This window comes from Aricia agestis, chromosome 9, assembly GCF_905147365.1.
Source record: "Aricia agestis chromosome 9, ilAriAges1.1, whole genome shotgun sequence".
In the NCBI taxonomy this organism is placed as follows: domain Eukaryota; kingdom Metazoa; phylum Arthropoda; class Insecta; order Lepidoptera; family Lycaenidae; genus Aricia; species Aricia agestis.
This window is the reverse complement of record NC_056414.1, coordinates 10459347-10485969: the sequence shown is the minus strand read 5'-3', so window position 1 is coordinate 10485969 and position 26623 is coordinate 10459347. Positions and strand designations below refer to the sequence as shown.

General features: G+C 39.3%; 2 protein-coding genes and 1 long non-coding RNA gene across 3 annotated transcripts; 1 reads left to right on the top strand and 2 right to left on the bottom strand.

Annotated features, from left to right (window-relative positions):
- On the bottom strand, positions 1-6192 carry LOC121730272. The gene is made up of 3 exons (XR_006036085.1): positions 6180-6192; positions 2440-2449; positions 1-139 (listed from the first exon to the last, which is right to left on the bottom strand). It is a non-coding gene; the product is annotated as an uncharacterized LOC121730272 (long non-coding RNA).
- Positions 1716-26623, top strand: LOC121730266 (zinc finger protein 423 homolog). The gene is made up of 8 exons (XM_042119243.1): positions 1716-2056; positions 10078-10286; positions 21490-21632; positions 23370-23577; positions 23764-24408; positions 24499-24789; positions 24870-25175; positions 25581-26623. Exons 1-8 carry the CDS (start codon positions 1957-1959, stop codon positions 26397-26399), a joined length of 2721 nt encoding a protein of 906 aa, XP_041975177.1. The 5' UTR covers positions 1716-1956; the 3' UTR covers positions 26400-26623.
- Positions 10650-12906, bottom strand: LOC121730268. The gene is made up of 2 exons (XM_042119245.1): positions 10908-12906; positions 10650-10810 (listed from the first exon to the last, which is right to left on the bottom strand). The coding sequence occupies exons 1-2, from the start codon at positions 12577-12579 to the stop codon at positions 10704-10706; spliced, it is 1779 nt and encodes a 592-aa protein (XP_041975179.1). The 5' UTR covers positions 12580-12906; the 3' UTR covers positions 10650-10703.

Here is a 26623-nt window from a genome sequence, read left to right as displayed (position 1 = left end):
GGAATTGTAATTACAGTATAATAAATTAGTTTTAACGTGTTTTTTAACAATCCTTGTATGCCGCGCCTGGCGCGTCATCGGCCCTACTGAATCTTTTTAAATGACGCGCTGGGCGCGGCAGTGGCCACGAATCGGTTAACTTCATCGTATGCTACAATTAAACCTTAATAATTTAATTGAACAAATGCTTTACTAGTCACATAATATGTCCATTGTCCATCATGTCCCAAGTGAAAACAATATCCACGTAAGAAAATTCACAAACGGACCCTCTCAATCCGGAGTAAGCACTTGCTAAACGTCGTACCCTCTTCATCAGAAGGACGGGAGATAAGAAGTGGATACTTTTTCATAATACTTTATTCAGAGCGGGGAGATTCGGCCTGACAGACTAATCGGAGGCGGGGTGAGTGTTAATGTTTAACCCTTCTGTATCCGACTCCACGTCAATCCTATTTTGCTTCGTCTCGTGAATGTTTAATGCTCATTAATTTGCCAGCTCCAGTATGTTTGCTTAGCTCCGTAACATCTTGACAATGATGTTATGGGTTCATTAACGATATTGTTTTCATTCATATTACTATAGTAATTGCAACAAATGGTCTCACTTGTGTCGAATTAATTACTTTGGAAAATAAAAATAGCTTTATTAGTTACCTTAGAAGCTTGACATAGCTTAAATAGATTGAAACATTCAATCGATGAAATGATGATTCCAATTCCCTTACAATTACAATAAAATAGAACGATACTTTGCTTCGATAGTAAATACGGCTTTCAAAAGTTTAAAATATGAGGGTGTTTCCAAAGTTGGGCTCTTTATGATACATAAGACGCGACGGTCAGTGAAGGCCACTTGGGTGTTTTTGTATGGAGATACTTTGGAGTTTGGTCATAAAACGCCAGCAGTTGGTGCCAGTAATCCCGGTAATATATTCACAACTAAAAGGTATCGCTCCAGGCTAAGCCGCGTATTGCACCCTTAGGGCCGATCGCTGGACAGCGGGTGACAATTTTGTTATAAGTTATTTATTTGAAGATACGGTGGTTAGAACTTACTAACTGTAATATCAAAATATTTTTGTCATGTTGTGTTAAAAGTATATTTAAGTAATAGTAATTCGTTCAGAGTCAGTACTGAAATTCATAACTCGAAATCAATTCAACGCTTTGAGCCAACACTACAAAAGGTGGGCAGACATATAAAAGTGCAGTCAGAACGTTTCAGAGTGCCTTTAAAACCTCAGTTTAAAAATAGTAACGGTTCAATGCTTTAAAGAGGGCGGGAGAGGCGCCCATTGGTTGCGCCCACACCGCGGCGGCGGGACGGGGCGACTCCACCATCCGAAAGCTTTTAGCGTCATTTATCTGTCACATTCGTCGCCTCTCCCGTATGCCTCATTTCGCCTCGAACGGACGCGACACGTCACGATTGATTACATTAGGGAGTACGAATTGGGACACCGCGTACACGCATTAAATATTCTATGCGACACAAAATAACCCGGAGATATCGGTCGGGATACGTCTACTATAGTAGATCGATGGAGGTATATTTTGTCGATTTTCACGATCGACTGGAGATGTTAAGTGGATAGTTGGACGAGGTGCGAGTGGGAGGTAGTGGGCGTGTCCGGCGGGGGCGGGGCGCAGGGTGCCGGCGCCCTGGCCGACGCACGCTCGCCCACCTCGCTCAGTCGGCCCGCGAACATCGCTCCCGCCGCGCGTCCGCACCGCGCTCCGAAATGAAAGGTGCTCGATCACTCATTAATCCACCCGAATAATTGGCGTGAAGGGCCGCAGCACCCTGCGACCGCACCTGTCGGACACGCGCCGCGCATTAATTCGCACTTAAAATTGCAAACGTCCCAAAAAAACTGGTATCGATGCACCTGCAATCTTAGCGGAACCGCGGGACGGTAGTCGGTCGTGAGACGAGCGCCCAGCCCCAACGATATGATCATGCTATTCAAGGGAAACAGCAGTAGGCTAGAGCACCTGATCGAGAAGATTCAGGCGAACAAGGAGAACCACGATGTCACAGAAGATATCAAAGGTAGGACATGTCCAAGTTAATTAATAAGTTGGCCGTAAAAAAGACATAAACGCGCATTTGCTACGAGCTGCTACGGCCTACGAGATAAGTATTATGATTGTATTATATTGTGTAATATTTTGTTCATTTGAACTTAAATACAATGCTTTTATTACACCATAATATTAAGGGCATGTTTCATTACTTCCTGATAAAGTGCCGGATGGGCTATCCACAACTTTTTTGGCAGATTCTCCATACTTGATCTGTCAAGTTAATTGGTGGATAGAATATTGTATTTTTTAATCTAATACTTGAATTAGGTAACTACTCAAATCAATATCTGTTTGGGATTACTGCGTAGCGCGCAGCCAAGTGTGGTAAAGGAGGTTAATTTTTGATACGTGTTGTAAACTCATTTTCATAAGTTGATATGTTTGTTGTAATTACTTTCTTTTGTAAAAAAGCTTATTAGGGTAAAATAAAAAAATAACAATCTCGTTTAACTATAGTTTTTTACAACTAAAGTTTTTATTTAACTGAGATACTTTTTACGATGTATGCATGTAGTTAAATAAGCGTTTTTGCTAAAATGAAGCCTTTATATCTCAAGCCAAGTGGCTGATTTTGTAAAGTCCAAAAATATCTAATTCGTTATTCAAAATTAAAACTTTTTTAATAATTTCATAACTCAAAGACCTAGTAGGTGCGTTCATCATTAATTTACATTTCCAGTTACTATTGGCAAAACTTAAATTTCACGAATTGTTTTACCCAACTGCGCTAGAAAGAGAGTAATGTTTTTTAGATGTATGTAACCTATGTTTATTTCCTTGACAAGTTCTAGAACTAAAATGGGTTGATGTTATTAAGAAAATGTGTTTTTATATTATTTATATTTATCTTATTTCTGCAGGTTGGTTTTTGTTTTTTAACCCACTTCAAAAAAAGGAGGTTATCATTTTTTTATGAGATAAGGGGGCAAACGAGGAAACGGGTCACCTGATGGAAAGCAACTTTTTTTTTTTTTTTTTTTTTTTTTATGAGATAAGGGGGCAAACGAGCAAACGGGTCACCTGATGGAAAGCAACTTCCGTCGCCCATGGACACTCGCAGCATCAAAAGAGCTGCAGGTGCGTTGCCGGCCTTTTAAGAGGGAATAGGGAGGGGTAGGGATGGGAAGGGAAGGGAATAGGGTAGGGTAGGGAATAGGGGATTGGGCCTCCGGTAAACTCACTCACTCGGCGAAACACAGCACAAGCGCTGTTTCACGCCGGATTTTTGTGAGAACGTTTCCGTCGCCCATGGACACTCGCAACATCAGAAGAGCTACAGGTGCGTTGCCGGCCTTTTAAGAGGGAATAGGGTAATAGGGGAGGGTAGGGATGGGAAGGGAATAGGGGAGGGTAGGGAAGGGAATAGGGTAGGGGATTGGGCCTCCGGTAAACTCACTCACTCGGCGAAACACAGCGCAAGCGCTGTTTCACGCCGGTTTTCTGTGAGAACGTGGTATTTCTCCGGTCGAGCCGGCCTATTCATGCCGAAGCATGGCTAAAAAAATTCGACGCGTATGTATGTAATATTTCCAGAACAGTCCAGTTTTTGTATATTTTTTGTATATTTCAGTGTCTGAACAACTGTGCTCAAATTTAAAAGTATACACTGAATGTATGTATGTATGTTTTTATATTTGTGTTGGCATATCTCCGGAACTAAAAGTTCGATTTAAGTATTTTTTTTTGTTGTACGAGGTATTGTTCAACTTAGGAAACACTACAAGTTTTACCAAATTCGGTTCAGTAGTTTTTGAGATAAGGCAATTTTAATTATTCTCAATTACGTACAATTTTGAAGTCGATTTTATCTTTTTAAATACATAGTATTATCTTGTGCTAAATTGTTTAGCTTTTTTACTGATAAAACTGAAAGTCATTGTATAAAGTAATAATCAAGATATTGATTGATTTTAATAATCTCCGTGTGTAACTATGTGCACACGAACATTGTTAAAATCAATCAGTATTTATGACCACTACAGACCGAATTCCGTGATTTGAGAATAATTTATTTTTACTAGAGATCGCCCAATGGTCGAAATTCGACCTTACTTGCAACGACATTAGGACTGCTACCTATATTTTGTAAAAAATATTCACTTCATCGTAATTTTTTTCAATTCTTGCTCTGGGACTCAGCTGATCTCAGACTGGCCGTTTAAGCATTGTCTAATAGTATCTAAAAAAAAACCAATAATCCATTTTCAATTTGTCAACTTGTTGTCAACAGACTTCAACCATAAATAAAAGAGTATAATTCGTATGTATAGGCTTGTCACTCAAAAATCTGTCATTTTTCCTAGTAGTAGTGTCGTAGTGAGTGTAACGTTTTATTTGTTAAAAATATATATGATAAAAGCATAATTTTAAAATAATATTAGCTCGATGCACTCCTTCACCATATAGACTATCACTGTGCAAAATTTCATGCACCTACGTTTCCCCATTATTCGTAAAAAGGGTAACAAAGTTTTTCTCTCACGTATTAATATATAGATAGCCAATTGATTTTCAATTGAAATTATGAATTCAAAATATTATAACGTTGAATCTAGATTCTAGATCAACCATTCATCTTATGATAGAATCCTTGGTGGTTACAGAACAAATTATAACATTAGGCAACTTAATGTACTTAGCTAAAGGTTTGTGGTCTGTGATGCTCACATCACAAGTCACAACACGATCTTTTTACCGACAGCACCGTTTCCTTAGAATAAAGAAAACTGTGTAACTGCGGCACTCAGAGTGGAACATTAATTAGTTAAATGTAATTAATTCAAAATGTTGACATACACCCCATACATTATCTGTCAAACTCTTCATTAAATTGAAGGTTAATCGTAATTAAATGTCTCTGAGTACGGCGGTAAATCTAGAAATTATATACTTATCGTAATCCATAATAATATAATCTTCTGTCGAACCTCAGATCCTGCTCTTCACCCGCACGAGCAGTATTTTGCGTACCTGTTAGTTCAAAACAACTTGTAGTTGCTCTATATTTACCTATTTTTAGCTCTTTTTATATCCCTAACATTTGCAGAAATAAACCTTACAGATTATATAGGACATAAAGGTACATCTATATTTTATATCTGTTATGCGTTCTAGTACCTATAGATTTCTTTCTTCAAATAAATAAGGCTAGCACAGTACGTTAGTAGTTAGGGATTCGCCGGTTCTGGCTCACTGCCTCAATGTAGGGAAAAATGGGGTTTCGATGACTCGCGTGAACTCGCGTCACAAACGTTTGTTAGTGTCAACCTTGATTCTACAGGTTGACACCATTATTTATTACATTTATTCTACAGAATCGACGTAAATCATGGGCAATCTTAGGGCTCCTTTGCACGTTCGGCCATGAAGCGTCTCCCAGACAGACGCGGCCTACGGTGGCGGTGGCGGTGGCGGTCAGTTGGATGACTTGAGAGTTCTAGGAACGACACAGACACACGTGGCCACACGGCCAAGTATTCTGCCAATATTCTGATATGACGTGAGCAACAGTTCGGATTTTGTTCGGATTATTCACTGCGTGTGCTAGTAGCGTCCTCTACTCCGATTTTCGCATAATATTCCCTATCATATTATCACGATTGCTAAGCCTATATCATGCACAATCGACGTAGAAGGGCAATGTGTATATTAAACATATAACATGTGTACCATAAAGTTAATATACCTAAGAGAATAGAGCAATTACAATCTCGAGCTGTCAAATGAAACCGAAATTGATTTACATCTGTGTGTCAAAAAATGTGAACTTACACAAGCTATGAGATTCAATTGTCAACGTGCCGATAAGTGCCGACTAGTCGTCAAAAAAAGAGTTCTGCTGTCATGTATCACACGTCTCTTTATACCAGGCAGTGTTACTGTTAGTGACATCTGGCTTGTTAAGGCCTTTATTTCTCTATTCCGCTAGGTATATTAACAATATTATGATAGCATTCGTAATCCTTGGTATTGGTCAAAAATGGGCTAACGTGAGAGGCCACATAATATTTTTTTCCCACTTGGCATCACGGCACGTCACAAGGTTATTCTGAACCGCGAATAATTATAACAATTAACGAGCAAATTACTTCTCGTTAATTTAAATTGTTAATTAATGTGTAGAGCACGTCACATCGAATTAACTCTGAGTGATCTTCAAAACAACCATGGAAAAAGGATTAAACAAGTGATTTACTTAGACCATAACATTGGACTTGAAAAAATCAATGTCGTTGAAGAAAAGAAGTTATCGATTTTAAAGTTTAACAATTTTTTATACGAATAAGCACCTTATACCTTGTTATGAAACGAGCTAATTGAAACAATAAGTCGTAAGTTTAAAGCTAAATAATGACGTGAGCAACAGTTCGGATTTCGTTCGGATTATTTACTGCATGTGCTAGTGGCGTCCTCTACTCCGATTTTCGCATAATATTCCCTATCATATTATCACGATTGCTAAGCCTATATCATGCACAATCGACGTAGAAGGGCAATGTGTATATTATACAATATAATATGTGTACCATAAAGTAAAAAAAACTCGACCGATTTTGTGAAAACTTCACTACTACTAATCTACTAAATAGACCGAACAAACCCTGAAAAGGTTTGGATTAGGTGAGCTCGTTCTTGAGTTATAAAGTGACAACGAAAAATGCCACTTATTTTTATTTATTGAGATTTGCGATTTTGCCTGTTAATTTAATATTCCATAATATTAATATTGTGAACGCAAAAGTGTGTCTGTCTATCTGTTACTTCTTCACGCCCAAACCACTGAACCGATTTTGATGTTTGGTATGGAGATACTTTGAGTTCTGGAAAAGGACATAGAATACTTTTTATCCCAGAAAAATGTACAGATTCCGCGATAGACAAATTTCTGCGCAACGTAGTTGCGGGTGTCGTCATAATATATTCTTTAAATCAATTTTCTTTTCATACATATCTCCCTGTTATATTTAGCTCGCGCGCACACGCATGCCACGGGAAAATACTTACATGGTCCAACTTCGTCTGCAGTCGGTGCGTTCACTTTGTGTTTGGATAATTTGAAACGTCCTAGTATACTTTTTGGCGACCTCTGTGGCTCAGTTCTGTACCATCAACCTCTTACTTCTCCGGTCGTTACTGTGGTCGTCTATGTCGTTCACGTATCGGCTTGCACAGCCATGAAAAGAGCTGTTACACAGACCAATACGCCGTAAATCGTCTGACACAGACGTAAAAGCCAATGATGTGGCTCAGTGGGTTGGCTGTCGGTAGCCCAAGCCGGGGGTCGCGTGTTCGAATCCCGCCGACGGAACAATAAGTTTTCAAAGTTCCTGGGTCATGGGTGTGTATTAAATATGTGTATCATATAATAAAAATCTTAAATATATGTAGGTATAGTATAAAAGTATTAAATATATTTCCGTTGTCTGATACCCGTAACACAAGTCCTTCAGGTACTTAGCACGGGGCCAGACTGACGTGGTGTGAAGCGTCCATAGATATTATTATACTAGGACTGGTCGTAGCATACTAGGACAAAGTTTGATGAAGACTTTATCTGGACAACGGCAGAGTTTTCAAACTGGTGAAGCAGACACTCGGCATTGCTCCTAAGTGTCCGTGTGGGACGCTGGTGGTGTGGGGCGTTTGGCGATTGGCGTTGATTGCCGAGGCGCCGGTTGAGGTGTCACCCAATTAGGAAGTGGGCTTCCGCCGCCCACCGCCGTCGCCGGCGCCACTCACCCGATTGTCTTCAATGTTACTAATTGTGATCACCAGCTATCTCGAGATGTATGATCCGAGTTATTTGCGCTAATTAAACAATACTAGATGACGTGCGGGCGTTCCAGCAACAAACGCAGCGGACTCCGCTATCGCGCGGGGACCGTACATATTTTCGGGATAAAAATTATCCTGTGTACTTTCCCGGGACTGTCTCTCCATACCGAATTTTAGTGAAATCGGTTCTGCGGTTTAGGCGTAAAGAGGTAACAGACAGATAGACACATTTTCGCATTTATAATATAAAAAGAAATGCGCTGTATTTTGTAGCATAAACAAAATTTTCAAATTCGGAATAGTTTATTTTAATTACACGTAGATGTTAGCAAAACCCTGCTTTATCGGGACCATTTATTTTCCTAAAACATTTAATTCAAATCAGTTCAGTGGCTTTTATGCAAGAGGAGGTAAAGGTAGGTTATGTTTTAGACAAGCAGACAAACACACTTTTCCATTTAGTAAAATAAAATATGTACTAGATGTTTTCTGCAACTACGTTACATAAGAAGAATATCTACTGCGGGATAAAATTTATCCTATTAGGCCTGGAGATACTGACACAAAATTCTTGGTCATTTGTACCAGTATGGCGGTTTTATAGGGGTATAATTACGTAAAGGCAAAAAGGAAAATGATGGTCATAGCGCTCGCACTGGCAGCCCAAACGCGTAGGCGTTAATCGAACATGTCGGATAAATAACGAGTGTCGAACGATTTGTTCCACAAATTTTCAGATAGTCGAAAAAAAATAAGTAGACGAAAGCGTAATGCCATACTTGTCGGGTGCGGCTTACAGCCCGCCATACCGACGCGAATACGTTAATTTTAATAAAAAAATTGAACTATTTGTACCAGTCTAATTTTTGCATAGCTAATTAATCGTCGAGTAGCCATTCACGAAAATCACCTTGCCATACTTTTCCGACAGCGCCCAATGGCCGCCATACCACTGCAAAGGTGTAATTTTTTTTTTCACCAAATACCAATATACCAATAAGCACTCTATATGCAATTTGTCACTTATTATTTCTATTACTAATTTACTAAAGTTCTAAATACACTCTCACAGTTCACACGTAAGTGCACCTAATTAATGGTACCTCGTTAGGGATACCAGCAAATTGTCCCTGATTGCCGGCGCGAATTCTCCCGACACTTGTCCGCGTCCGGGGTGTGGAGAGAACCTGATTGATATAAATAGTTCCTCTTATTAGCTTTAAGGAAAAGGAAGCGTCCCATTAGAGCCAATTTACTGGGACTTTTTAGTGCGAATTCTTTTTTAAGACAATAATGATACGTTTACACGTATCATTATTGTCTTAAAAAAGAATTAATCACGAAGATTTTAATTGAATAAGAAAGATCAGTTAAATCTTTGAACAATTTTGTTTTTCGTATGAATTAATTTAAATTCTCATATTAAATACCTAAGGTACCTACGAAATAAATTTAACTTTCATAAAGAGATTGAACCACTTCTTAGTTACGTTCATCACGAATACATAATAATTTTAGATGATCTGGAATTTTTTTATAAAAAGTACAAAATTTTTTATTTACTTATATATTATTTTATTTCTTTAGAGACTAAATTCTACAGGAATCTTAACCTAATTTTAAATCCATGTTATGTCGTCTCTTCCAATTTTCTCGGTCTCTCCCGGCATCAGTCACAATTTCCCCGCTCGTCAGAGGGCCCCATTCAATTTGTTTATATTTCCATCGCCGAGGTGCTCGTGATGTATGCTGGCAATACCGCAATACGGGCCTCCCTTAAATTTACGACGTCCTTATTAGACCCTAATGTGGTTTATGACTTGTTATTTTTTAAATTTTTCTTGAGAATAATATAATATTATTTTATATTATCATATTTTATACAATAATTAAAAATATAAGTACCGATCAGTGTTATAAAATCGCTACCAAACGAGCTGACTGGCTCTACTAGAACATAGTATAATGATCAACGCGTCGGATGGGCATGATCTCTCGCCAGTCGTGTCGGTCGTCCGTCCCACTGGGTTATTAGAGTAAAAGGAATAGATAATGCTATGCTCTTGTGTAGGTACTGCGTATATACTTGGACACTATAAAATTACTCTTGCGTAACGGGCGTTTCAATGAGACCGATCATCGTCATCGAAATCGGTGTTGGGGTATTATTCTTTGTTCCAATAGAGGAACTAACGTGAAATAATTTTCCAGAAGCGCTGGGCAGTGTGGGCAGCACTGCCGGGAGCTCCTGGCCATCATCGACCCCCGAGCCGTCGCCCTCGCCCGCTTCAACGCCGACGTCCGCGGACGCCGACGCCGACCCGCCCTTCACGCTCGGCGCGACCGAGCACACACCCTACCAGTGCCAGTTCTGCGATAAGGCCTTCCCGAGACTGTCGTACCTGAAGAAGCATGAACAGGTATGGAACGAAACTTCTGTATATATAGGAAGACTACAGGGGAAAAACAAGGAATGTCAATTGCAAGGTTTTTTACATAAACTCAAAATAAAGCTAATGAAAGTCTATTTTTTTTTATCTAAATGGTAGAAAACAAAAATTTTATTTCCTTTTTATCAGGATAATTATATGTTTCATCACTAGACTAAAAATTAAGCAAAATATAACATCAAATTCATAGAAAGCTTTACAAAACTATAGCAAAGTCGCACAGGGATGTGCAAGAAAAATGAATGTCAATGACATTCCTTGTTTTTGCTAATTTTAGGGAGGCTCCAGCCACTGTAGGTTAAAATAGCTTGTTTTAAATAAAGATTTTTAGTATTATTTAAGTAATTGATTTTATTATTGAATTCTCTTTAAATTAAACCTAAGAAGTTAGGTTAAATGTGGCAGATTAGTATAAAAAACTTGTGCTTCTTGTGAACAAAATTTCTTCAAGCCTTGGAGATCACTGTACTTTTCCTTTGATATTGCTATGGGCCCTGAAACAGATTAATTACATATTTAATTAGTTATGAAATAAAATAAATTTTATTTTACAAAATACATAGCCTGTGCTAGATAGATATTAGTAAATACCTTCATATGCAGCATTTGGCAAATAGAATTCCCCGCCTTGACATGGTGTTTGAGTGACTTGAGTATTCTGAGGCTGACCTTTCTTTTTTGCAGCAATAATTATTCCCTTTGAGTACAGGCCATTATAATTGCTGCGATGGTAAATATATGATTTTTCAGATAAGCAATACAGTTCCCGGATTTCCTGTATTTTAAAAGGACACATTTTCTTGTAGATTGGGTCTTTAAGAAATTCAGCCCAATCTCTGACAATCCGTGGATCCTCTTCAACATTTATCACTTGAAAAGGGCTGGGTTTTGCCCGTGCATTTGCGATGAGTTCATAAAAATCACGTGGCATTTCCATTTTGGTTTTCAATTTTATAATTCCAAAGTTCTTATCGCATTCCATATAGGAGTGGCCTCTAATGGGAAATGTGATATCCACCCGATTCAGCAAGTTACTTTTGTTTGTTATAAAATGAAGCCATTTTATCAAATTGTAATTTTTATTTTGTCCACCTGCTGAGTCACAAAAGATGCTGAGCTGTTTTACTCTTTTATCTAGGTAATTGATTATAAAATGATGAAGAAATGACATTACTTCATTCGATCCCTTCTTTGCAGAAGTCTCTGGATAGCAGTAAAAATATGATTGTCCAGTTGATAAAACATGTATGTTGAAGGTGTACATAGACAGTTGTCTTTTATAGTAGACATCATTCGTTGTAATGTTTGGTAATGAAATGTTTTTTTGATAATCAACTGCAATTGCTTCAAAGTCACGATCATTTCTTGCTTTTATTTTTTTATTTTTCTTTCTCTCATAGAAAACTCCAGCTTTGGTGAGATGTAATTTCTTTGCTGTTTCCAAATCTTTAATTTGTTGCTTGATTTCTGGTGTGCTCTCTTGTTTAGCTAGAGAGTTCAATTCAGCATTCATTTTATCACATGTGCTACAAGTGTCCGACCTTGGGTAGCCGAAAGAAATTTTGTATTTCTTGAATTCTGCTCTATATGCCTCATAGGACAGCTTATGATGTGGATACTTCTCTACGAAAAGTGTGTATACCTTCCTGATATTAAATTCTTCTGGAAGATAAATTTTTGAGGTTTTTTTGTTACTGTAGTGGCTGGAGCGTCCCTTAAAAGATTTTAAGTGTTCTTTAATATCATTCAATACTCGAGTTTTCAATTTGTTCGGACGATTATGATGTTTGCCTCTCTTATCTACTGGTGGAGTTCCAGAAAACTTTAGGCTAGCTTGGAGATACTGCACTTTTGCCTTGGTTATCCCAAAAATTGAACAAAAGGCTTTAAAACATATAGGAATTTCCACGCAAACTTGCTCTCTAACTACTTTTACAATATACGAATATGAAGAATCATGACCTTTTGCCTCTTCTTCTGGTTTGCGTGATCTTCGCTGCTTAACATTTTGGACTGATATCATGGAACACAAGTAAGTATTTTGTTCAGTTACTGATTCTAAACTATTCAAATGATTAAGAAGCTTGCGCCTTTCTACTTCCCTTACAGTTTCAAAGCATTTCAAACGTTTACAACCACAGTCTTCACCACTTTCATGACTTTGTAAATTTATTATTTTCATCACATCTCTTACGCGACCTTTCCGCACTTTTTTTCGTTCTGGTGACTTCACCCGCGTGTTCTCATCACTGCTGCTCGACATAGTTAAAATTTATAACTTTATTATGCAACAAATCATTTAAATTGAATTAAACATGCGCACAAAACCGACAAACGACAAGTGAAATACGTCAGTCAATGACGCCGGCCACACGCCGTAGGCCGAGCTGTCAAAGTGACATTCCCGATTTTTGCATTTTCGCGCGCGGACGTTCATGATTCTTGCCATGTTCAAACAACCAAATAAGTTTCTATAACTTGGACATCAACGATTGTTGTATCTTGAATTTTTGCTGAGGGTTAGCTACACCGGAATGCCACTAGATGGCATTATTAGTTCATTTTTGACTTTTTACTGACATTCCTTGTTTTTCCCCTGTAGTCTTATTTAGGATTGTATGGGCAATCGCCTTTATTAGAGGTTTTGTAGCGACCTATGAAACTGAAATCTTGCGTGCTCTTTTTCATATTGTTGCCCTTAATTATATTAACATTATTATTTTTTTAACAACATCTCCATTTAAACATTGAGCCAAGAAAAAAAATGTAACTGAATTTGTATTTGTGACATTTAAACCTTGTAGTCCCCCAGGGGTCCAAGATGGGACCGCTCGCGTTCTTAATTTTTAGGAATATATTAAAACTTATTTCAAAACTGCCGTTATACAACTTTAAAGTAATATCTAGCTGTAAAACTGTTCGCAAAGATTTACAATCGTATAAGGAAGCGATTTAAAAATTGACAAAATTCTTTGGCCGGAATTCCACACTTAATATGACAAGAGGCGACGGTAAAACACACGTAAGCGAGAAAGTAGCATCGCTTATCGCAACATAACCAGCTAAGGATATCTAAAATAAAATCACGGCTATAACACTAACGATTACAATCATATCACCGCTCGTGAAACACGTTTCCAAAATAACTAATGTCACACAACAACAATACAGCCATTAAAACAGGCTCGGTAACAGTCCAGTTTGTACATGCAGGCCGCAGCTTCATTAGTAAGTGGATACCCGAAATGGACCATTTATAGAGCCGGTGCGTACATAGATATGTATCTCGGTAGCCTTGCAGTGCAGCAGTGAACTGCGAAACGGTGACGCGTATTTACATTACATCTCCGGCCTTTGTGTTGGGCGATCTCGCCGCGATGGCACACGCCGCGACAGATCCGCCGGATAACGCGAATGGAAACGTCACACGACGCCGCCTCATCTTGATCCTAGAGGCGTCACCATAAAATTAAGATTATTTTTAATTGGGAGGATCGCGAGAGGATTTCTATTAGATTATCGATTGCGGGAGCCGTCAGCGCCTGAAGATACGGATCGCAGAATGGTTGTGGTGTTGCCGACAAATGTATCAGATCAGAGTCACGGTGACGGCCGGAAATGGCCCGCGATAACGACTCCTAGAACCCGCCCTGCCTTATCACGCCGCACGAGAAAGGCAATCATTATGAAAATAAATGAATTTGACGAGGCCTTTGACTTTATTGCGATTACAACATAATTTGTTATTATGCAACATGAAAATCATCGAGTTATATATTTTATTAAATTTCGGCATCTGGTTTAAATTTTGGATCAGATTAACTTGACTGTCCTAATATTTCTAAGAAGCAGCCTCCACCAAAAGTCAACAATTAAGGTTTGTTCTTTTGTAACATTAGTTTGAGATAGAGAAAAAAAAACAAAATTTAAAAAATAGTAATGGGAGATGAAAGATGATATTATGATAAGGTAATGTTGAGAGGGATTCCTAACACTTGTCGCACTAAAATCAGATGATGTTTATTTTTTCTTTGAATTATTTACCATTCTCAGTCCAAAGACAACATGTCATCAAGAGTTGCCTAAACTCATTAGCCATTACTGACGAATTCAGTAGGTGGATATTTAAAGGTTTTAAGCAAGAAGGGAAGAATATAGAACATAAAAATTAATGTTGTACATCATTATTCACTACTTTACAAAAGTTAGGTTTCAAGGTGTTGGCTGTTACGTGTTGCTGTTACTTTGGTCTTCGGATTTGTCTAAGCCTTACCCTACGTTACGTTAAAGCAACGGCGGTCATAATTAAATTACCGTTCTTATTTTGGACAGCGCCACATAAAAGTACATCGTACATCATAAGTCAGAGTAATGGCGGGGAATTCTTTGTAATCTGGCGGCGTTGTCCGACGGCGGCGACTCAAGCGACCCTTGGCTGACCCGCGCCATTACACCTGGGAACCGCGCGCGGTAGCCGCTCGCTGCCCATTCCACCGCTTTTATTGGCTATCTCGACTAGAATGGAATGCGTTTTCGTGGATACGCGGAAATTTAAATGTTACCGCTCTCACGGTATGAAATATTATAATCGTGTCGCGTGTGCTGCTACAATAAGTGTGGCGTACAGCAGGGCTTCGTGCACCCAGCGGCGGAGCCCCCGGTGTGCTGTTACGATTATTGTATTCACGCACGAATCGATACGTGTTTATCAATAAACAAACAGCATCTTTACTTATTGCACTTCATTAAATATTCAATTCTGTTAATTATATTGCTGCACCAACACTTATTAATAAAACCAATAACTTTATTAATGTTGTTTGATTTTTATGGCTGATTTATGCAAAAGGGAATTTCCTACATTTTGTTATAGACACATAAAATTATGTAATATACATTTTGAGGTTGAAGGTAGTTTATCAAGTCAAGAAACTGAAAGAAAATTTCATCAACGCGAGGTATATAATATATATAAAAATTTAACAAACGTAGAAAAACTCAAATGCAAGGAAATCCTTATCCACTTAAAGACGATCAGTGTGATCGATACTCTACATCTGATGTAGTGCTCTATCTCTGATGCAACGTCTAGAACCAATATATGGAATTGTGAATTTACGAAGCGGAGTGTTGTGTATAATTGGCCTGGTCATGTGGGCTAATAAACTGCCTAGCTGCGTTGTTTACTGGCCTCAGGCCGCTGGCTGACAGGCACGTGAGTGTCGCCGTATTTTCGTCACCCGCGCGAATAAAGATATCACGCGTCTTGCGTATGCTATATCCTATGCCAGGGTTCACAACACGTTCCAATTTGTAGGGAATGTCTTATTTACGTAACTAGAGGCAATTTTTTGCTTGTTTTGCTCTGTAAATATGCAAGGATTTGGAATAATCGTAGGACCTACAACTTAAAGAATGTGTAATATTTAGCTCTAAAAGTTCTAACTTTGATCTTAATATTAAGAAAGGTATTAATGATCGACTATATTACGACAATATTATACCGCACAATAAAGGGAAACTACAGTTTATGTTAATATGTAATTATTTTTGTGAAACCAACAAGTAACAACGTTCTTGTGACATCTTTATTGCGGCCTCCATAAGGCAACGTCCTAGGCTATTATTGAACAAAGTATTTAAGGGCATTATAAATAATATATAATATGGTCAGAATTAAAACAAGACTTGGGTACAAAAAATCGATTGAGGAAGCGGCAACATTCAGTACAATACCGGATGGTGCTTTTAAATTCTTGTACAGGCACTTACTGATACCCCATGTGGTAATTAAAATTGCACCTACCGCTATCTATGCTATATATGAGTATATTAATACGTGAGCCAAACACTTTGTATCCCTTTTGACGAAAAATGGGGAAACGTAGGTGAATGACATTTTGCATGGTTATAGTTTACTAGCTTTTGCCCGCTGCTTCGCTCGCGCGAAATTCGAAAATCGTGTACAATACGAATATTCTTGCAAATCTCCTTTAGAAACATGATGTTTTTCCAAGACCAAAAGTAGCCTATGTTACTCTTTATCCTTTCATCTAAGTCGATGCCAAAAATCAAGTCAATTGGTTGCTTCGTTAGGCTGCGAAGAAAGGACAAACAAACAAATACACTTTCGCATTTATAATATTAGTATGGATAGCTGTTTCCCGCGACTTCGTAGGCGTTACCATAGTATAATAACGGAAATGGATAATTCTCTCCTTTTTATGGTCCCTTACTCAAATGGTAAAAAACGGAACCCGAGTACAAAGATATAATATCAGCCTGTCCGTCTGTCCATATCCAGGCAAAGCCTCCCTCATATTAATCAAATGACACTCGAAATCTGTATGTTTCACATTTTTCACTATTAATTAATAACTTAGTTTGTTCCTAAGGAATAAAAATTAAAACTCAACACTAACGACGCAACATGTTTTTGCTTGGCAACATTACCAGGAGGGGGGGTGGGGATATGGGGGGGCGCAGCCCCCCAAGTACCGGCCGGGGGCAAAGCCTCCCACATGTTAATCAAACGACACGCAAAATCTGCATGTTTAGTTTTGGTTAGATTAATTTCACTTTTAATAAATAACTTACTTTGATTCTAAAGAAAGAGAAGTAAAACTCAACACTGACGACGCAACACCATTTTGCTTAGCAACATTACCAGGAGGGGGGGGGGGGGGTTTGGGGGGTTTAATATCTGGTGTATAAAAATTTTATACACCAGATATTAAATTGGAAAATACAGTTTATAATAATTATGATATAAGTTTATTCAAGAAAAAAATTTGATACAAAGTCTGCCCCCTCTTTGGTCCGTTTGAGGGGTGGGGGGAGGGGGGGAAATTTTATACACAAGATATGAAGTTGGAAGAAGACAAATATATCTGCGAAAACCATATTCAAATCGGATCAGTAGTTTTCATGTTAAAAAAAAAGTTTGATACAATATCTGATCCCCTCTTCGGCCCCCTTAAAGAGGTGGGGGAAAAAATTTATACACCAGATGTTAAATTGGAAAATACAGTTAATAATATGAAGTTAATCCATTGAAGAAAAAAGTTTGATACAAAATTTGACCCCCTCTTTGGTCCCCTTAGAGGAGTGAGGGGGGAAAAATTTATACACCAGATGTTAAGTTGGAAGAAGATAAATATATTTGCGAAAACCGTATTCAAATCGGATCAGTAGTTTTCGTGTTAAAGAAAAAAGTTTGGTACAAAATCTTACCCCCTCTTTTGACCCCTTGGAGAGGGTGGGGGAAAAATTTTTGTACACCAGATGTTAAGTTGGGAGAAGACAAATATATCTGCGAAAACCGCATTCAAATCGGATCAGTAGTTTTCGTTAATGCTGGAACAAACATACAGACAGACAGACAGACAAAAAACTAACCACAGTTTTGGCTTCTATAGCGATGTAGTAACAGCCCCCGCTTATTATTTTTTGGATATCTTTAATGTACAGAATTGTCATTTCTACAGTTTTATTATATGTATAGATATGGTGAAGGAGTGCATCGAGCTAATATTATTTTGAAATACTGCTTTTATCACACATTTTTTTAACGAATAAAACATTACACACACTACAACACACACACTAGGAAAAATGACAGATTTTTGAGTGACAAGCCTATACATACGAATTATACTCTTTTATTTATGGCTGAAGTCTGTTGACAACAAGGCGACAAATTGAAAATGGATTATAGTTTTTTTTATTGAATCTTAGATACTCAATTACTATTAGACAATGCTTACAAGGCCAGTCTGAGATCAGCTGAGTTCCAGAGACAAGAGTTGAAAAAATATGATAAAGTCAATATTTTATTTACAAAATATAGGTAGTAGTCCTAATGCCGTCGAATTTCGACCATTGGGCGGTCTCTAGTATTTTTAATCATGCAATCAAGTGACCAGTTTTACGAAGAAGGCTCTTTTCGAATTCCAGCTAGCCATTTTCTACCTCTTATCTGAATAGCTTTGTCATGGCTCTGAAGTCTGGATAGTTAATATTGAACTTATTACCGACCGACGACGTAGGAAGGAAGAATATTTTTCAAGTTATCTGGTTGTATGCATCTTTGACACACTCTAAACTCAAGCGCTATATGAGCTTGTTGTATTTCAGCCTTGAAGGTATAGATTCATCTTAGTAGTATTTACAGCAAAATCTTATATACAGGGTGTAACAAAAATAAGTGATAATACTTTAGGGGTTGTACGTGTTCCTTGTAGAGGGTTCACTGTGAAAGAAGCAGCGCTGAAAGACCAAAATTTTTTTTCACCTTTGTATGGGGAAACTCGTGACGCTCGGGCCCTTGCCCATACAAAAGTGAAAAAAATTATTCGTCTTTCAGAGCTGCTACTTTCACAGTGAACTCTCTACAAGGAACACGTACAAACCCTAAAGTATTATCACTTATTTTTGTTACACACTGTGTACAGGGTGTAACAAAAATAAGTGATAATACTTTAGGGTGTGTAATTGGTCCTTGTAGAGGATTCACTGTGAAAGTAGCAGCGCTGAAAGATCAAATTTTTTTTCAGTTTTGTATGGGGAAACTCGTGACGCTCGGCCCTTGCTCATACAAAAGTGAAAAAAAAATTTCATCTTTCAGCGCTGCTACTTTCACAGTGAACTCTCTACAAGGAACACGTACACACCCTAAAGTATTATAACTTACTTTTGTTACACACTGTATACAATTCTCGTGTTACAATGTTAGGCCGCGTACTCCTCCGAAACGGCTTTACTGATTTTGACCAAATTTTATATGCATATTCAGTGGGTCTGAGAATCGGCTACTGGGGCGTCGATATTGATAAGTGCATTTGTTGAATAAATAATAGTAAATTATTACAACTCGAGACTGACGGCGACCATTGTTTGTGCGACGGGATAGCGATGGACGTTGCCATGGTGACATACTTATTTAGTCACTTCAATAAAGTAATACGGGCGAAATACTTTATATGGCAAAGAAACGTTTGCCGGGACAGCTAGTAATAATATAATAATCAGGTTCGTTTGCCGAAGTTATCATTGAATATTGAACCTTATATGAGTGGAAGGACCGATAATTTCCACAAGTTGGCGTGAGCAATGATGATGTTTGCTCCATGGATCCGGTGGAGGGCGCTAACGAATTGGTGGTGCTAATGGGTTGAGCCAGCGCGGCGCGGGCGGTAATTGCGGCCGCACGGTTGCGGACCCCTGCCTCAACAAACATCACCTCATCGATATCTGTTACTTTTCACCGCGCTAAAATCGTGATGCGTGCCGGCTGCCGGCCCTATCCGATATGTAGGTACCTGTAGGCCTACTATGAAACCGTTTTGAGACTCAAACAATCGAACGAGAATGCCGCGTCCTAGTCTAACAAACGTGAAATGACGTTGTTACAGTAGGACGCGGCATTTTCGTTCGATTGTTTGAGTCTCAAAACGGTTTCGTGGTATGGCCCCTGTACCATAATTGTCAATATCCATTATTTGGAATTAAAAGTCAAAACTTTTTTAATCGCGGGCATTTTTGTCTCACCATCTTACAACTGTGTGGTTTGAAGTAGAGCGAGTAGGTCACGACTCACGTACAATACATGCATTAGTGCAATTTTTATTTTACTTTTGCCTACACTTCTGTAGCGCATTTTTGATATATTAGGGTTCCGTACCCAAAGGGTAAATACGGGACCCTATTACTTAGACTTCGATGTCTGTCCGTCTGTCTCCAGGCTGTAACTCAAGAACCGCACTTCTGAAATTTTCACAGATTGTGTATATTTGTTGCCGCTATAACAACAAATACTAAAAACAAAATAACATTATTATTTAATGCCCCCCGCATCTCATACAACAAACGTGATTTTTTTGGCCTTGTTTGCTCTATATCAATAATGGCAACAGGTAGGTACTTGAATTTTTCTCAAAGTCTTTAGTTATAATATGTGTACCTTAATAATAATAAGTATAAAAGTAAAATAAAAAATTAAGGGGGCTCCCATACAAAAAACACAATTTTTGGCCTAATTTTGCTCAATAATGGTACGGAACCCTTCATGCGCGAGTCCAACTCGCACTTGGCCGATTATTTTTAGATAAAAATGGCACTTCAGGGTACATTACTAACAGATATATTGTAGACAAGCTTTTGCCCGCGGCTTCGCTCGCGTTAAAAAGTATTATTATATACAAACTTTCATGCCCTATTTGAACCCCTTGGGGTTGGAATTTATCAAAATCCTTCCTTAGCGGATGCCTACGTCATAACATGCATGCCAAATTTAAGCCCGATCCGTCCAGTGGTTTGGGCTGTGCGTTGATAGATCACTATGTCAATCAGTCAGTCACCTTTGAGTTTTATATATATAGATTCAAATTATTTGTAAAACGATGAAAATTACAGTACCTATATATTTTGTCGCTTCTGAAGACTAATAAAATAAAACAACAACTATGGAAAATCTAAAAATGTAAGAAATCGGTAATAATCTAAATCCCTCAGTAACTCTTAAGCCATTGAAATCTATGGAAAAATTCTATTCACAGTGTCATCGTTGAGGCCGAGTATTTGTACTGTGTCTAAAGCCAAGAGACGAAATTTCAATACAGCTCCAGTATAGTTAATTAGTTTTTAGGTATTGTAGTTTCTGTAGTAATCGATTAGTGAGACCGTGAAAAACTTTTCAGCTCGTATTTGAATACGTACGGGTGGGCGACACCTATCTATTGTTTAAACAGTAACTAATTGTCATTTGCATTTTTACAATAAACCTTTAAAACATCTTCATAATAATCTTGATGCTTATGTTCAAAAAACTTTTGCTAACTGGCACTTCTAAATTATGTTATTAGACAATTTTACTATTAGTTACACCTAGTATATATTCTGTGGTTACACTTGTTAGAATAGAACCGTATCATGAACTATCATCGCAACTTTTGTCTTCTGTTGAGCTTAATTATTTGATACAATCAGGCTCAAGCAAATCAATAACATACTAACTAGCCGTAAGAGTTTTCGAAGTTGTGTTTAATTACCACTCTTTTTCTCAATAATGTAGATGCCTAATAGCTTTCGTTTTCCTAACAATACCTACTGTATTTGCCATTTGGTATTCCAGTTTCTCATTTCAAGCGTTTTTTCAACATTTTTCTTGTTTCAGACGCATTCAGATCAGATGCCATTCCGCTGCGAGTTCTGCTCCCGGCTGTTCAAGCACAAGCGGTCCCGGGACAGACACGTCAAGCTGCACACCGGTGACAGGAAATATCGCTGCGCGCACTGCGAATCTGCCTTCTCCAGGAGGTAAGATTCTTGAAGAAGTTAGAAAAATGTATATTCATGTTATAACCAGTTATCAAAAACTTACCAAGGATGTCTATATTTTACATTTTTGGACAGATGACAGTGACTAAAAATTACTATATTTTAAATAATTATTATTGTTGCATCCAGAAAAACATTCATAAGGCCTCTAACATTGTAATTAGTAGGTACTTGACGAAACCAAAACAACAAAAACGCTCGGAGCAGTATGTCTCCTTAATCGCGCCTTAATGTGGATAATATTTAGGAACGGCGTGATACAATAGAGACGCAGTAAGATTGATCACCTAAAGCCGCACAAAGCCGCGCGGTCAAAAGGAGACACGTCACCTTTTCGTCACCTCGCGCGGTCACAGACTAATTCAATGCGATTTGTCCCAACAAACCACGAGGTGAAAGAGTGGATGCGCTGACAAATGGCGTCGAGGGGCTCACAAAAATAAAATAATGGCCGCGAGCCGGCTCCATTAGTGTAGGTGTTTGGGCGAACGTCTCTATTCTGTGGTTCACATGAAAAGCCTCTTTGTGAGTTCAGTTCGGTCCGGGCTAAGCGGGTACTTACGTCCGAGATGACTAATAGCCTTCCACAGTCACATAGAGACTATTTATCTCAGTCAATCGTGTATTCCTATAAGGATTAGGGGGCCATGTATGTCAAGTTGGAGAGTTCAAGACGATTAAAATTACATACACGTTTCTAAATACATTTCTAACAACGTCGACATCTTCATTTACCTGTTATGCGGTATGCAAAGAAGATTAGGCTCTCCGTTTTCTTTTATTTTATTATTATTTTTAACAAAAAATTAAAACCGACTTCCAAGATAAAAACAATAATAACATTCTTTAAATAATATGTGGTTATCTGTCACTGTGTTTCTGAATACGCAACGAACCGTTCACTATCAAACAGATAAGCAGTACCATATTTGCCGTTAGATGGGTCTTTTAAAATTTGCTATTTTTAAATTAGGATTATTACTAGTTTTATTTACGAATACGAATATTTACGAATAAGCGAATACTACGAATATTTTATTTAGGGGTAAATAATTAAATAAGCATTGTTTTAGTTATAAATTAATAAAATTGGCTATTCGATATTCAATTTTCATGAGATGCACACTGAATAAAAATGCTGCAATTTCCAAAATTTGCAAATCATTTACTTACCTCTAGTACATATTATGTAGCTTTCATGCAACCACAGTCCACATCACAGAACACAATAATATTTCTAACGGAGAACCAAATCAACATCAGCTGTTTGTACTTTGTAAAGACAAGACTGCCTAGTGCCTGCTCTTTCATTTTGTTAGTTTAGTTGCTTTGTTTAGGCCAAACAATGCACTTTTTTGGGTCTTACCACTTGCGAATCACGTCAGCAAAAATTACACTACAGAATTTAATAAAAAAAACTCGAGTATCTATCTACTCGTTAAAAGAAACAAAAAATATACTTACCTATGTTTAAGTACTTTTGAACTATTTTTTACGGTTATAACTTTATAATTTTTATTATTTAACTGTAGATACGTTACAACGTTTAATAGAAACATACAAAAAAAAAATCTCCACAGCCGAACATATAACCTCCTCCTTTTTGGAAGTCGGTTAAAAATACACCTTGTATTTCTTATCAAGGTCACAAAGCTTTTAAACTTAAAGAGTTTGGCCGTAATATTCTAACATGCTATAAATTAAATGCGTTTTCAGCGATCACCTGAAGATCCATATGAAGACGCACGACAACCAGAAGCCGTTTCAGTGCACGGTGTGCAACCGCGGGTACAACACGGCTGCCGCGCTGACGTCGCACATGCAGGGACACAAGCGGGACAGGGAGGGACGGGAAGTGGACAGGCGACGAGCCCTCCGCTGTCTGAGGTGCGGGGAGGGGTTCCGAAGATCAGATATGCTTCAGGTATGTAAATACATTCATGAAAATCGTGAAAATAAAACAAAAGTTTAATTTGACTATGTTACTATTTGGTGGAGACTTGGATAGTAATGATTTTGATTTTGAAACTTTTTTGATAGAGTAGGGTAAACTAATGATGTTCTAAGAAAAAACTCCTTTGATTTTTAAGTTTTGTTTATTCTTTTACAGGCTCACATGGCTAGTGCTCATGGAGTAGAAACCACATCAATGACTCCCCCTCGTAGAGTCGCGTCGCAGCCACCACCCACTTTACTCGCCTGCATCTACTGCACCAGAGACACCTTCACGAGTATGGAACAGTTGCAGTTACACGTGCGCGCAGCTCACTCTGCTATTTTAAATGGAGAGGCACCAGCTCAATTTACAGTAGACCAGCCCACTCCTACGGATTTAAGCAGAAGAGGAACTGACGAACCGATCGCTAAGCGCCCACGATCGAGCACAGGATCTGCGACACCGAAAACTAATCTCTCACCAAGTACGCTACTCTGCAATCAATGTGATGCTGCCTTACCAGATTTTGAGGCATTCCGAGCGCATTTGAAGGGACATCTGGAGGAAGGAGGCGAACTAAATCGCACCAGCCCGAACCCTTGCGTACATTGCGGTGCTACTTTTGCCGACGCAGCCGCTTCCGAGAGACACTTAGCCGCTCATTACTTAGCCGTGTCCTGTGAATACAATTGTCATAGCTGCGCTCGAAGCTTTTCTACGTCCGAAGATCTTCAAAAACATTTAATAGAGATGCACACTCACCACATGTACCGGTGTTCACTTTGCAAAGAGATATTTGATTCAAAAGTTTCTATACAGGTATGTTAAGAATTTTATCTTCCCTAAACTTATTTTTATATCTATTCCATAATATATTTGTTACTAATTCGTACACTCATTTGTTTACAGGCTCACTTTGCAATGGCACACAGTGGTGAAAACAAAGTATGGATATGTCGATCGTGCGGTAGCGCTGGTGGGGCTTTACGCACGGAGGCGGAGGGTGCTGCTCACGTACGGGCGAGGCACGCGGCGGCTAGATGCGCCTGTGGTGCGGTACTACCAGGGGCTAGGGCGCTAAGGGCACACACTGCAGCCCACCACGCCTACCGATGCCCTGTGCCCAACTGCACTGAATCCTTCGCTGTCCAGTATTTACTTGAAAGGCACATGCAGGCTCATCACGCCATTGGGCAAACGGTTTGTACAGTATTTTTTGCTTAACATGTCTAAAGCTCAAGCATTAACTAGCGGCTTAACTTTTTTTGTCTTCCTTTCAGGGTGTAAACGGTGACCTATCTAGAGTGAAACGGGGTGAAAATAACAATGGGCTGGAGGATGACAATTATTCGCCCTGTATGCCCGAAGGCAACGGTCCAGTGCCCATAGACGATAGGCGACGTAAGAACGGCGCAGTGGCTCTCCAGTGCGCCTACTGCGGGGAGCGCACGCGCAGCCGCGCCGAGTTGGAAGCTCACACCCGCGCCCACTCTGGTACCGCCGCCACCCGCCACAAGTGCCTCATATGTGACGAAATCCTTCCCTCCGCTGCAGTGCTCGCCGAGCATAAATTGACGCATTGTAAGGTAGGCTACTTTCTACAATTGTTTTGTGTAAATAGGCAGTATACATTAGCATGTTTTTAAGACTTCTAAGCCTGATGCAAAATAAAGCTTTGGTTTGTAAAAAGCGATATCGAATTATGCCGATATTGTTGATTTTACGACAATACCGACTATTATTTTAATGGAAGTAGCAAACGTTTTAAGATTATGTTACCAGTAGGAACATAAACTCTAACATTTCCACACCTCATTGAGGTAGACATTGTAAAACACATAGACCTATGAACATTATTGTAATCAATTTCTTGGAAATAAAGGATATTAATATGAACGTGCTGCAACTATTTTCATGAAACAGATTCCAACATGGATAACACTATTTTCCTAATATACTCGTAAATTCGTCTAAAATATTAATTTTTTCAGGTAATAGCTGGCGATATATGTGCACGATGCCGCTCTCGTCTTCCTTCGGAGGAAGCCTTCTTGAGTCACATGGCCCGCCATCACCCTACTTTACCAGCGCCCTGCGTGATATGCCGCCAGACCCTAGCGTCGGAGGGCGAAGCACGCTTACATGCAAGATTCCACCTGCGTCCAAACGAAGACGAGCAGCGCTGTGCGATATGTCTCCGAGCTTTGACCGACAGCGAAGCCGGGGACGGAGCTCGAGCCTGCTCGTCGTGCTACGCTCGCCACGCTACCCCCCGACCTCCTCCCCCCGCAGACCACGACTGCCGATTGTGCCGACGAGCCCTGGGCTCCCCGACGCGACTGCAAGCTCATCTCATCGAGCATACCTTCGCCGGCATCGGAGCGTTCACCTGCTACTTGTGCTCGGCGATGTTCACCAGCGCCGCCGGCCTGCAGCGGCATCTACCGGAGCACGCGGCCGCCCCGCGACCCTACGACTGTAATCGATGCGGGTTGAAGTTTTTCTTCCGAGCCGAACTGGACAACCACGCTTTCGTGCATTTGGAGGAGGCTGAAATCGCTCAGAGAGCGTTCTACGAGGCTTACGCTCGGGGCGCCGTTTCCGCGTGGGCGGCTCTCCAACCCCCCGAGCCTCCACCGCAACCTCCGGTACCGTCGCCCTCGCAACCGGAGGTTCCAGTGAAGCAGGAACCGGAAATAAAAGAGGAGCGCCAGGACGAGTACATCGAAGTGTCCTCGCCGCCTCCGCCGCAGGAGACCCCGCCGAGCCCGAAGCCCGTCGTCAAACAGGAGAAGCCCGATGAGGAATGAATGGAAAATACATATCGTCCGGTGTAGGACACGTTCCTACTGCAATATTAGATAACGTCCTTATTACGTACGCACTAAGTAGCCCTAAGAAAGTTAAATCCTGTTAACTATCAGCGTTTAGAACGCTCTAAGTTAGAACTAGATAGGCTGTAATTTTATCGTTTTAGGGGTTTTGCGTTTATTTATACGATTTGTAATTGTTTTATTTAATTATATTACTACTG